The sequence below is a fragment of the Scyliorhinus canicula genome, chromosome 12, assembly GCF_902713615.1.
Source record: "Scyliorhinus canicula chromosome 12, sScyCan1.1, whole genome shotgun sequence".
In the NCBI taxonomy this organism is placed as follows: domain Eukaryota; kingdom Metazoa; phylum Chordata; class Chondrichthyes; order Carcharhiniformes; family Scyliorhinidae; genus Scyliorhinus; species Scyliorhinus canicula.
Window position 1 is genome coordinate 132,650,970 of NC_052157.1, and position 12,661 is coordinate 132,663,630.

General features: G+C 43.6%; 1 protein-coding gene across 1 annotated transcript in view; it reads right to left on the reverse strand.

The window, feature by feature from the left end:
- Positions 1–6,747: 6,747 nt before the first annotated feature.
- Positions 6,748–12,661, reverse strand: part of appbp2 (amyloid beta precursor protein (cytoplasmic tail) binding protein 2) — a 72,023-nt gene continuing 66,109 nt past the window's right edge. Inside the window, exon 13 of the mRNA XM_038814196.1 lies at positions 6,748–8,318. Within this exon, the coding sequence (XP_038670124.1) occupies positions 8,065–8,318 (254 nt within the window). The 3' untranslated portion in view covers positions 6,748–8,064. The remainder of the gene's footprint in view (positions 8,319–12,661) is intronic.

Genomic DNA, 12,661 nt, shown 5'->3' on the forward strand with positions numbered 1-12,661 from the left:
TGGAAATACCTCAGAGGTGCTGGAGCGGTTCGGGCTTGGAACAGGATTCACCTGGGTAAAACTATATAGCGCTCCCATGGCGAGCGTATGGACAAACAACACCAACTCCCGATACTTCCAGCTGCACAGGGGCACCAGACAAGGATGTCCACTGTCCCCGCTGCTGTTTGCTCTAGCGATCGAGCCACTAGCAATTGCGCTCAGAGCAACAAAAAGCTGGAGGGGAATCCAAAGGGGTGGCAGAGAGCACAGAGTCTCACTCTATGCAGATGACCTGCTCCTCTACATTTCGGACCACAAAGCAGCATGGACGGAATAATCGCGCTCCTGAAAGAGTTTGGTGCCTTCTCGGGCTACAAACTCAACATGAGCAAAAGCGAAGTCTTCCCGGTACACCCACAAATAGGGGGGGCAGCACTAACGGACTGCCGTTTAATCAAGCCCGACACAAATTCCGCTACTTGGGGATCCAAATAGCCCATGACTGGAAAGGGATCCACAAATGGAACCTCACCAGTCTGACAGAGGAAGTAAAAAAGGACCTGCAAAGATGGAACACACTCCCACTCACCCTCGCGGGGAGAGTCCAGACGATCAAAATGAACGTGCTGCCCAGGTACCTCTTCCTATTCAGATCCATCCCGATCTACATCCCCAAGGCCCTTTTCAAAGCACTAGACAAACTAATCATGGTGTTCGTATGGGGGGGGGGGAAGAATGCTAGGATCCCAAAAAAGGTCTTGCAAAAAACAAAATTTGCCCTCCCAAACCTACAACTCTACCACTGGGCGGTGACGGCCGAGCGTGTAAGGGGATGGATCAAGGAGTCAGAAGCCGAGTGGGTGTGCACGGAGATCTCCTGCAGGGGAACCTCACTCCGGGCCCTCGCCACGGTGGCACTCCCATCCCCACCCAAACAACACTCCAGCAGCCCGGTGGTAATAGCCACACTCCAGTCCTGGAACCAACTATGGCAGCAATTTGACCTGACCAAAATGTCAGACAAGGCTCCCATCTGCAACAACCAGAGGTTCACGCCAGCGCTGACTGACGCCACCTTCAAAAAGGTGGGGACAGGACAGAGGGACACTGACAGTCATGGACCTATACACGGATAACAGGATCGCAACACTGGGCGAACTGACAGAGAAATTCCAGCTAGCCAGGGGGAACGAGCTAAGGTACCTGCAACTAAAAAACTTCCTACGAAAGGAGACAAGGACATACTCACAACCACCACGACAGACACTACTGGGAGAGTTACTGGACGCAAGCATATTAGATAAAGGAAACTGTAGCGACATGTACGACCGACTGGTAGAAGGGGCCGACACCGTACTGGACGCAACAAGAATGAAGTGGGAGGACGACCTGGGGATCGAAATAGGGTGGGGACTCTGGAGCGAAGCACTGCATAGGGTCAACTCCACCTCCACGTGCGCAAGGCTCAGCCTGACACAACTAAAAGTGGTTCATAGAGCCCACGTAACAAGAACCTGAATGAGTAGGTTCTTCCCGGAGGTGGAGGAGAGATGTGAACGGTGCCAAGGAGGCCCGGCCAACCATGCCGACATGTTCCGGTCTTGCCCCAGACTTGTGGAGTACTGGACAGCCTTCTTCAAGGCAATGTCCAAAGTGGTGGGGGTGAGGGTGGAGCCATTCCCGAAAGTGGCGGTCTTCAGGGTTTCAGACCAGCCAAATCTATTCCTGGGGAGGAGGGCGGACACCCTTGCCTTTGCCTCCCTGATTTCCCGCCATAGAACCCTGTTCGGCTGCCGGTCAGCAGCACTACCCAAAGCTGCAGACTGGCTGTCCGACCTCTCGGAATCTCTCCAAATGGAGAAAATCAAATTCGCCATCCGAGGGTCAGACGACGGCTTCCACAGAACGTGGGAGCCGTTCGCCCAATTGTTCCGGGACCTGTTTGTGGCCAACGAACAAGCAGAAGAATAGCCAAGAAATGGGAAAGTAGCCAAAGTATGAGAGGGAGAGATAAACCGGGAGAGGGACAGCTAAACCTAAGAGGAAGGAAAGGCGAACCACGGGGAGGGGGGGGGGGGGGGAAGAGACAGGGAACAATAGAGGAGAGCCAGGGAAACGTTAACAAACATGGCATCCACAGGAACAGAGAAAATGGGGAAGACGGGAGGGCCGCAGAAGCAGAAGTGCGCACGAGACGACAACGGCAGCGAACTCCGTCCGGGAGAAGCAAGGGACAACACCACGAACGGATGCCTACATATGTGTGTAAATAACTTTGCCAAGTGTACAGAGCTGCTGCTGTTGAGCAGGGGCATAATACCGCCCGTTGACTTCTCTGGGAAAAGTAAAATGTCAGCAGCAATCCATGGGGAGGCGGGGCGAGTGCCCCGATGAGAGGGTATGGGAGGACTGAGGCGCGTGGGGTAACGTCTAGTTGATTGCTGTTGTATATTCTCTTTCTGCACTATGTTAATGTTAACTTTAATTTGCTATGTTAAGATTACTATTTATATAAAATTTTGCAAAACCTTAAAAACATTTTAAAAAAAAAGACCTCTTTGCAATGACCCGTTCTCATTGCACAACACTGGATCTAAAACAGCCCACTCTCGAGTTTGTTCCTCAGCACATTGTTCTAGTAAACCATCTTGTATACCAGTGTTCTTCAAACTTTTTTACCGTGGACCCATTTTTACCAACTGGCCAACCTTCAAGACCCACGCCAACCGACCTTCGCGACCCACGTTGGCCGGCCTGGGCGACCCACCATTTTCCCTTACCTTGTTTGCTGCTGACAAAAATGGAGGAAATGGTTTTGGGTCCCTTTGGCCCTCGTAAACGATCTTCCAATGTAACCTGTTGAATGAAGGTGAAGCTTTCCCGTGTTGGAAAGTATGGAGTCTCCATCTGTCCAAAGTTCTGCATTTGTTTCCGGTAAAGTTTTATCAAATAAACCCCCCCCCCCCGAACTTGTAAAAAAATTAATAAATAAAACGAATAAAATAAATGAAAAAAATAAAAATTAAATGAAATGAAAATGAATAAACCCCACCTGAACTTTTTTTTTTTAATTTAGATTACCCAATTATTTTTTCCAATTAAGGGGCAATTTAGCGTGGCCAATCCACCTACTCTGCACATTTTTGGGTTGTGGGGGCGAAACCCACACAAACACGGGGAGAATGTGCAAACTCCACACGGACAGTGACCCAGAGCCGGGATCGAACCTGGGACCTCAGCGCCGTGAGGCGGTTGTGCTAACCACTAGGCCACCGTGCTGCCCCCACCCGAACTTTTAATGCGACTGTTAAAAAGCGGCCGCACTGCGCGTACGTGCCCTATGCGCCAATGATCTGGCACGCATGCGCAGTGCGGCCGCATTTTTCTTTACATGTTTGCGTCCATTTTGAAGGCCGCTTGCTGCTGGTGTTAACAGCCGGCTGCTGCGCGCAGATTTGTGCAATCGAGAGCGCCTCGACGGACCCTCCCGCGGGTCCCCCCCCCCCCCCCCCCCCGAGTTTGACAATGCCTGTTGTATACAATTCAGGTCTTTATCCTCCACAGCATTAGTGCTAATTAGATTTATCCAGTCTATATAGATAGAAGTCCCCCATGATTACTATATTACACACACCTCTAATTTCCTGATACATGTCATGCCATACATTACCACTATTTATTGGCCGATAAACGACCAATTTTGCTCCCCCTTCTTGTTTCTTAGTTTCACTCAACATCATCTACATTTTGATCTTCCAATCTAAGATTCTGCCTCACTAATGTACTAATCTAATTCTTTATCAACAGCACTATCCTACCTCATTTTTGTCCATCTTCCTAAATGTCAAATACAAGAACATTCTGTTTCTAGCCTTGATCACCCTGCAGCCATGTCTCTGTAATGGCAATTAGATCATACCTGTTACCTCCATTTGTGCCGTCACTGCATCCATCTTGTTGAGAATGCGGTGTGCTCATGGGGGGCTGGTTGAGGTGGGAAAGGGGGATTGGGGAACTGTGCATGTAAGCCACGTTGGCTGGATTTGGTTGTTGGTTTGATGGGTGTTATGTTTTTTCCTCTTGAAAATTGTAAAAATTATATATGCCTTAATAAAATATTTTTTAAAATAGAGAATGCAGTGCGCATTCAGATAAGAGTGCCTTTAATTTTGACTTACTTTTGCAATTTCTGGCTTTATTTGCTGGCAGTCTCAAGTTCATATGCTCTGTTCCTTCCCGCCACTCAGATTATCAATTCCATTACTGTTACCGTGCCTGGTCCTCCCTTTTTAATTTAACACATCTTTCCTAACCTAATCCCCCATGCCCCACTATTGAGTTGAAAGCCTTCTCTACCACCCTAGTTTTAATACTCATTAGAACACTGGTTCCAGCACTGTTCAGTTGAAGACTGTCCCGAAGGTACAGCTCCCACTTTGCCCAGTACTGGTGCCAGATCCCCATGAATCTAACCCTATTTCTTCCTCCCCCAATCTGTGAGACACCCATTTAACTTTAATCTAATCTATCCCACATCTAATCTAATTTATCCTACTTCAATTTGCTCATGGCTTAGGTAATAACTCCAATTGTTACCTTTGAGGTTCTTTATAATTTAGCCCCTAGCTCCCATGCTCTGAGCAGAGTCTTTTTCCTGGTCCTACCTATATTGCTGGCATCTACATTGACCACAACAACTGGATCCTCCCTCTCCCACTGCAAGTTACTGTCACCAGACAGGTAATACAGCTTTACAGATTCATGCTCCGCTGCAGAGAACTGTGTCTATCCCTTGACTATACTGCCCCCTACTACCATTACATTCCTATTACTTCCCCCTAGTTGAGTGGCATTGTGTACCACGTTGCCATGGTGGGTTCACCAACCCCCACTGCATACCCTGCTTTCGTCCATACAGGCTTCGAGAACCTCAAACCTGTTGGACATTTGCAAGGGCTGAGGCTCCTTCACTTTTACCTTCTATCCCCATACCTGCCTCATTTGCAGTCAAACCATCCTTCCCTAACCATGGATCAAACCAGACAACTCTATCCTAAAACATCTTGGAACAAAACATCTCGCTAACCTCCCCCTTTTTTGACATATTGCAGTGTCTGCATCTCAGCCTCCAGCTCAATGACTGACCCAAAGTTCCTCCAGCCACAGGCATTTGCTTCAGATGTGTTTGTCTCGGAACACGCAAGAGTTCACGAGCTTCCACAATCTGCAGCCACCACAAATCACCTGCCCGGCCATCGTTATAGTATTCACCCAATTATTTTAGTTATTAAATATTAATTAATATCTCTAGTCCTGTCTGTGCTAATATTGTTATTTCACTAAATTTCTACTCGCCCTGATTGAAATTACCTAAAGGTAAAACAGGACATACTCACCAGTCAATCCATTAAGCTTTACTACTAATAAAACCGTACCATTACAAAAGTTACCTAAGTTTTTAAAGATAACTTAAATACTTACCAACCAATCAATGACCTCTTTTCTTGTGAACTACCTGTTTTCTCAGAACGCAGTTGGTCTGGAGGCACAGATTGGATAGTTCTTTTAGGTGCTGCTGTCTGTTTCTGGATCCTTCTCTATCCCGCTCTTTATGATGGTGAAAGTAACTAAAATAACGTTCAAGTTCTGGCTCTGTGCTTCCACTTAAATTTATTGCACAACGTTATATAAATTAAGTATAGAAGTTACCTGGGATGTGCAGTATATCTTTATACAAAGCAGGGTCGACAGCACACAGCAGATGTTTCACTGTTCCTCTGTTGTACTAACTCATCATAAATGTATAAAAATAAACTATTGACCACATACTATTGACCACTCATTATCAATGTGATTATTTGATTTTAAATCAAAATAACCATTTAAGTTGCCAATATTCAAGTGTACAGTTTTAACTGAGAAGGCAAGTTTAAAATATCTGTTGACAAAATTAAAAAGGAATGCAGAAATTTTGGTTGACTGACAATATGCAACTACTGTAAACTAAAACATTTCAGGCCATTTTTGTAAGTGTCAAATATAGTTTCCAATTCAATGGGTTTTTTTTTTCAAATGAAAAAGGGTCCAACTGCAGCAAATAAAATCTCCAGCACTGCCCTATTCCAGTTGTTCAAGAAAATTACTGAATAACTTGAACATTTTAGCTAAGAAAAATTAAATCGATCGAGTGCACACATCTGGTGGTACTAGCAACTGAAGAATTGGTAGTGTCAAAGCTGTGTCAAAATGGCCTGGGGAAATTCATGTGAATGCAAAATATTTTGCACTTGCTGTTAATTAACAGCCTCTACAGTTTCAAACTTTATGACCACACTACCTTGTTCCAGAGTATACTGTACCATTCTGAAAATACATCACCCTTGTGGCAAAACTGAGTAACTTCCAGATAGCTTCCTACTAAATGCTTCTAAAACAACTGAACATATTGATGACTTGTTGCAAGCAGATCTATAGCAGCAGGGGTTTTGAGACAGCAATTTGAAACAAATAGTTTTACTCTAATGTTATACACTGGTCTACTCCCCCACATCCCCCTTCTGACCTCCAACCCTCAGTTGGGCTCTAAATAATTTCTGTGAACCATTTTACATTTAAAATCTTCTTGGGCAAACGTAGGTAAAATGGCTTTTACTGCTAGTTACACCCTTGCACATGAATGAAATTCATTTAAGCATCCATAGGAAAGGAACCCGTATTTAAACATACAAATTAATTCAACAATCAACTGAGAAGCAAAGACCGAGATTGTGCATGAACACTATATTTAGCAGATCAATAATGTTTATAGTAGTACAGTTACAGAATATCACAATGTTTGTTACAAACATAAGCAATAATGGTTTGATGGTTGCACATAATGTTGGGCGCTGCAGCCTGTATGTCATTACACTAAAAGTTTCTGTACACAAATAATGGAATTATTAAAATGAAACACAAAATTGTGATGTCATTTTATAAATTCAGCATGGCACTATTACATGGATTCCTGCTCAAGTATCTTTTGAGTGTCTTGTCTGTCGTTTTGCTTTCAAACAGCGGAGGCTGAATATGGTAATAGTGTTAAGCCATTGCTGTCAAAGCAATTCAGGAAAGTACAAAAATAGTACTGTTTAATTAAATGTGCAATAAAATGAATACCGTTGACCTTTTTTCATTTCCATATCCTCAAAATGTTATCAAAACTTTATTATTCACTTAATGCAGAACATGGCAACATTATTCCCAAAGAGGAATATAAGTTGAGTTTTAAAAAAAAGATGACACAAATGGTACCTAAAAACATCAGTTAGTGGTCCAACACTGAACTTGTGCACCACAAACCAACTTCTAGATATATCCTTTAATATTTCAGTTTAAAAAATGTGCACTTCAACAAACTCACTAAGGCCACTCATGCTATAGATACCTAGGAATATAATGACATACTGTAATGTACAGCAAACCTATCACAGTGCCCTTCAGGATGTCATTTTGCAATTGGTGATATAGCAAAATAATTAGGACTAACTGTGACTCTGTGGAGGCAGGCAGTGCAATGGCACCTGTTAGCATACTTCACAGGGAACTGCTATATCTTTCAAGATGAAAAAAAAAATTCAGCCAATAGTCAGCAAGGCATGAATGTTTGAAATTCACTTCCACATCCTGAAATCATCTGATTATGCATTAAGGAATGGTTGGATTACTATTCAATGTGGTCAGCAGCAAATGGCTGGAAATATAATTAAAATAAAATTATAAAAGGCTGCAGCTGCAAAATAACTTCACTTTAACCAATGTTTATGGCATTCAGGTGCCGAGACAAAACCTCCGTGTCATCAGCATTTGCAAACTTTACTAGACAATGACATGCCACGGCGACTGTTTCTGGTCAGTTCTTTCCTAGTCTTGTATCTATTACATGAATTTTTTTCCATTACCATTACCTCTGAGCTTAACACCTAAATGAAAGTAATTACCCTAATGGTATTAAGTGTAGTTACTGGATTGTTTCACAGTATGCTTCTCCCTTGTAATCCAGGGAATAAAGACTGTACGTGACAATTGAATCCTGTTTGATCTTCAGCAACCCTGTCCAATTGCAGGCTGAGCTAAAAGGAACGATCTGACCACTTCCTCTGTGGATTGTGTACTGCCATTTACATCCTCAAGGGCATCACTGATGGCAAACTGTCGATCCCGCAGTCGGTTCCAGTTGGACAGAATGTTATGGTATTCAAATACTTTCTCAAAATTGCCAATAGAGTTATACAGTTTGATGAGGCCCCTGTAATCATACTCCAGTCCGCTGTAACCTTCTCCAAATAATTTCTTTCCTGTACGCAAACACATAATACAAAAAAAGTTACTATTTGCTCAATGAACAAGAGCAATTCTTTGAACTGTAACACAATCACGAGCAAGCCTTTTCGATAAATTTGAGCAATGAAAATGATGGTCAATTTACTTTTGAACCCTAATGAAAGGAGGGTTTTAGGGTAATTTCTAAAGTGGTGCACGTGAAACTGGACCCAGGTCCCCGGGGGGTGTCGGACCAGCCAGGGTTGGAAACGGGTGCGGAGGCAGATGTTGTAGCCTTCGCCTCGTTGATCGCCCGAAGGCGGATCCTGATAGGTTGGAGAGCAACCTCTCCACCCTGTGCCCTGGCGTGGCAGGGGGATCTGTTGGAATTCTTGACTCTTGAGAAGGTTAAGTTTGAACTGAGGGGAAGGATGGAGGGGTTCTACAATTCATGGGCATTATTCATTATGCACTTTCAAGAATTGGATAATATCGAACATTAGTTGGGGCATGTGGGTGGGATGGTTGGGGGGCTGTGTGTGTTAATGGCGACTATGGGTGATCCCTAATTATTTTCTGTCATTTGTTTGTGTGAACATGCGGGCTAATGTTTGGGGTTTGGTGGGAGGATGGGATCATTGTTATTGATATGGGGATTGACATATTTGTTACTGATTATTGTTTATTGTTGGTGGGTATAAATTTGGGAGAAAATGTGAAAAAGGAGAACAAAAATATTTTTTAGAAAATTACTTTTGAACCAAAGTAACTACCCGTCATACATATATTGAACTTCATTGAAAATCTCAGTAGCAAACTTTTGGACCCGAGCACAGTGGCGGGGGGGGGGGGGGGGGGGGGGGGGGGTAACATTAGGAAAGGAGGATGACTATTTGGTTGACCAGGTAGAATTTGCAATGAAACGTCTGACAGGGGGAAAAGGCAGCTGAATTTAGGGAAAAAATTCCTGAGAATGGAAGAGAGGTCATTGAGTGCACCAATGGTGAGAGTTGAGGGACAGAAAACATTCAGTAGGTCAGAGTTGCAGGAAGGGGAAATCACAGAAACCCTACATTGCAGAAGGAGGCCATTCAGCCCATCGGGTCTGCACCGAACCACTGAAAGAGCACCCTATCTAGGCCCAATCCCTGCCCTATCCCCATAACCCCATATAACCTAACACTAAGGGGAAATTTAGCATAGCCAATCCACCTAACCTGCACATCCTTGGACTGTGTAAGGAAACCGGAGCACCCGGCAGAATCTCACGTAGACACGGGGACAACATGGAAACTCTACACAATCACCCTAGGTTGGAATCGAACCTGGGTCCCTGGAGCGGTGAGAAAGCAGTGCTAACCACTGTGCCACCATGCTGTGAAGCTGGAGAGAAGTAGGAATGTGGTGAGATCATAGAGGAATTCGATTAGATGCACCATTGGGGAGCGGAGGCGATGAGGGGGGCTAAGGAGGTGGGTTTTGAGTGCAGCATGGAAGGAAACTAGAGATTTACGAGAGTGAGCTTCAAAAGTGTTTATACACAACCAAAATTTGATACAAGAATGACATTTAGACAGAGTAACAATTACTGTAATTAAAATAGGAATGGAGAACCACAAAAATGAACCACCCTGTATTAGGAATAAAGTCACACAGGGAAAACATATACCTGTAGTTGAAAAATAAGAGGAATCAAGACATGCTTTGACAGTTAAGGCCACTGTGGACACCAGAAGAGAAGCTTTCAGAGGAGATGCATTGGCTCCACTTAGAAAAGTTAGAATTCTGTACTTCAGATGATGATAATGTGGCTGATATTCAACACTATAAGAAGCCACAGAGGGATAATGCACCATGGCGACAGTCATACAGAATGCCTTTAGTAACTTTACCAGAATAATTTCACTGCAAAATGTGGAATGGAAGCCAGATCAAAGGGATTATAACAGGAGGAGTGGTGGGAGAATAGGTATAGAGGTTTATAATCTGAACCAGAACCGTACAAAGGCGCGGTTGGAAGCGGGGTGGTTTTTAGCAGCACCATCTAAACTTTCAAAAACTGAAATCATGAAATGGAGTAACGTGGCCTGGACCATACTAATTTTCCACAGAAATCAATAAATATTCAATAACTATGCAGTTGAAGAAATTAATGAAAAGTCAAAGTGAAAGTAAGAAAGTTAGCAAAGCCAGTAGCTATGAAGGTGCTCAATGCCTCCTGGGGAAATTGTGCAGAAAGATACAGCATGCAATTGAATATTCTGTACAGGATATAATGTCAATAAGCTTTAAAACTTAACAAATAAAGATAATATCCATAACTGAAAGGCGAACTTTCAAGTGGCTTACGCAAAATGAAAACAAAGCAGAGCTTTTCTGATCACAACTTGGGACTTGCTGGAAAGACCAATGGCTGGCGTTATAATTTCGAACGGATTAGACCAAAGTTCTGCTGAAGCATTTACAGTCAGAAATTCCGAATGGATTTTCCCACGGTTCCCACTGAGGTAGGCGCCAGTTTTCAAACAATTTGATTCACTCCATGTGAGAGCATGAGATACAGCCAAGTCTAGGGGCCTGACAAATATAGCAGCTGTAGTACTGAAGGCATGCTGAAAGAACTAGTTGTGCCCTTAGCCAAGCTGTTCCAGTACAACTGCAAGACTGGCATTTAGACAACAATGGAAAATTGCCCAGGTATGTCCTGTTCACAAAAAGCAGGACAAATCCAATCCAGCCAAATTCTGTCCGATCAGTCTACTCTCAATGATCAAAATGATAGGACATATCATTTACAGTGTTATCAAGTGGCACATACTCAGCAATAACCTGCTCACCAATGCTCAGTTTGGAATCTGGAAGGGTCACCCAGAGACCTCATTATAGCCCTGGTACAAACATGATCAAAAGAGCTGAATTACAGGGATAAAAGGGCATTATGGTGGCCATGAAGGATCATCAATAGATCACCCCATGAGATTCGTGGAATATGCATTAAGCGGGTGGGAGCTCGCCCAATGGGGAATCAGCAGCAAAAGCTTAAAATCCATTCTTCAACCCAGGCCAATATTCTGTAGGGCTTGGACTTTTTAGTATCTTTAATTGGTGCTGGAAGATTGGCCTTTGGCGAGGTTATTGCATTGGTGACGAGGAGTTCTTCAGGCGACCGTTATTGTTGAAAACAAGCGGTTTCTCTGGGAAGAAATAAAATGCCTCTCTTCAGTAAACATGAATCCTAAGATGTAAGCGGAGAAGACTGGGCCTAATACATAGAGCGTATGCGTTACTCCTTCCGGGCTAACAATATTGAGGGAGATGAGAAACAGAAAATGATCTTGCTGACAGCAAGCGTGCCCCAACATTCAGCGTGATAAAAAAAGCTTGACCTATCCAGACGCTACAAGACTTTTAACGAGTAAGTAGACTTGGTAAAAAAAAAAATCACCATCACACAAAGTCCTCTGTTATACTCCAGGGATACTGCTTTAACGTGGCAGGGTGAACCTGTCCCCAAATCTTCGGCCAGATTACGGAACTTGGCAGAACATTGTGAATTCAGACCATCCCTGACCGACATGTTAAGAGACAGTTTGGTATGTGGAATAAATAATGTGATGACTCAAAAATGTTATTGGCAGAACCCAATCTGGATTTTAAAAAAACCCCTGAAATAGCTCCATCGAGAAAATGCGAAAAAGGAGGAGAATAAAGAAATATTTAAAAAAAAGAAATAGCTCTATCACTGGAACATGCAGAAAAAGGGACTCAGGAGCTACAAGGGGCATCAGACAGAAATGTCCTCCGGTTAGGGGGAGGAGCCTAGTGTAAAATTGACCATTCCCCAACTGAAGGTGCCTATTTAAGAAAGATGCAAAATAGTCATTACAGGACCGGAGCTCAATTCTCATCATCCGACAGTCAAGAGTATGGCATGATGACCCCAAGGATGCAAGGGAAACTGCTGTGGTGGGTTGCAATTGTCAGATGATGGACTACTCTAAGCACTGCCAAAGGGCACAGCCAAGACAAAATTATAGGAATAGGTAAAATGCATGCTACTCAGTGAAGAAGTCAGTACAGGCTCACATCATGCAGGTATACCCACTCCCAGAAACTGGGACAATGCAACTAAATCATATCACCACCCATGAGGAAATAAGAACCTTATAAATGGATATAGATAGAGTGGGCCAAAATGTGGCAGATGGCGTTTAACTTGGATAAATGGGAGGTCATGCATTTTGGTCGGAAAAATAGGAAGGCAACAATATCTAAATATCGGGGTGCTTTGTTGCAGAGGGATCTGGGGGTTCCTCATTCATGAGTCACGGAAAACCAGCATGCAGGAACAGCAGATAATAAAGAAAGTGAATGGAAT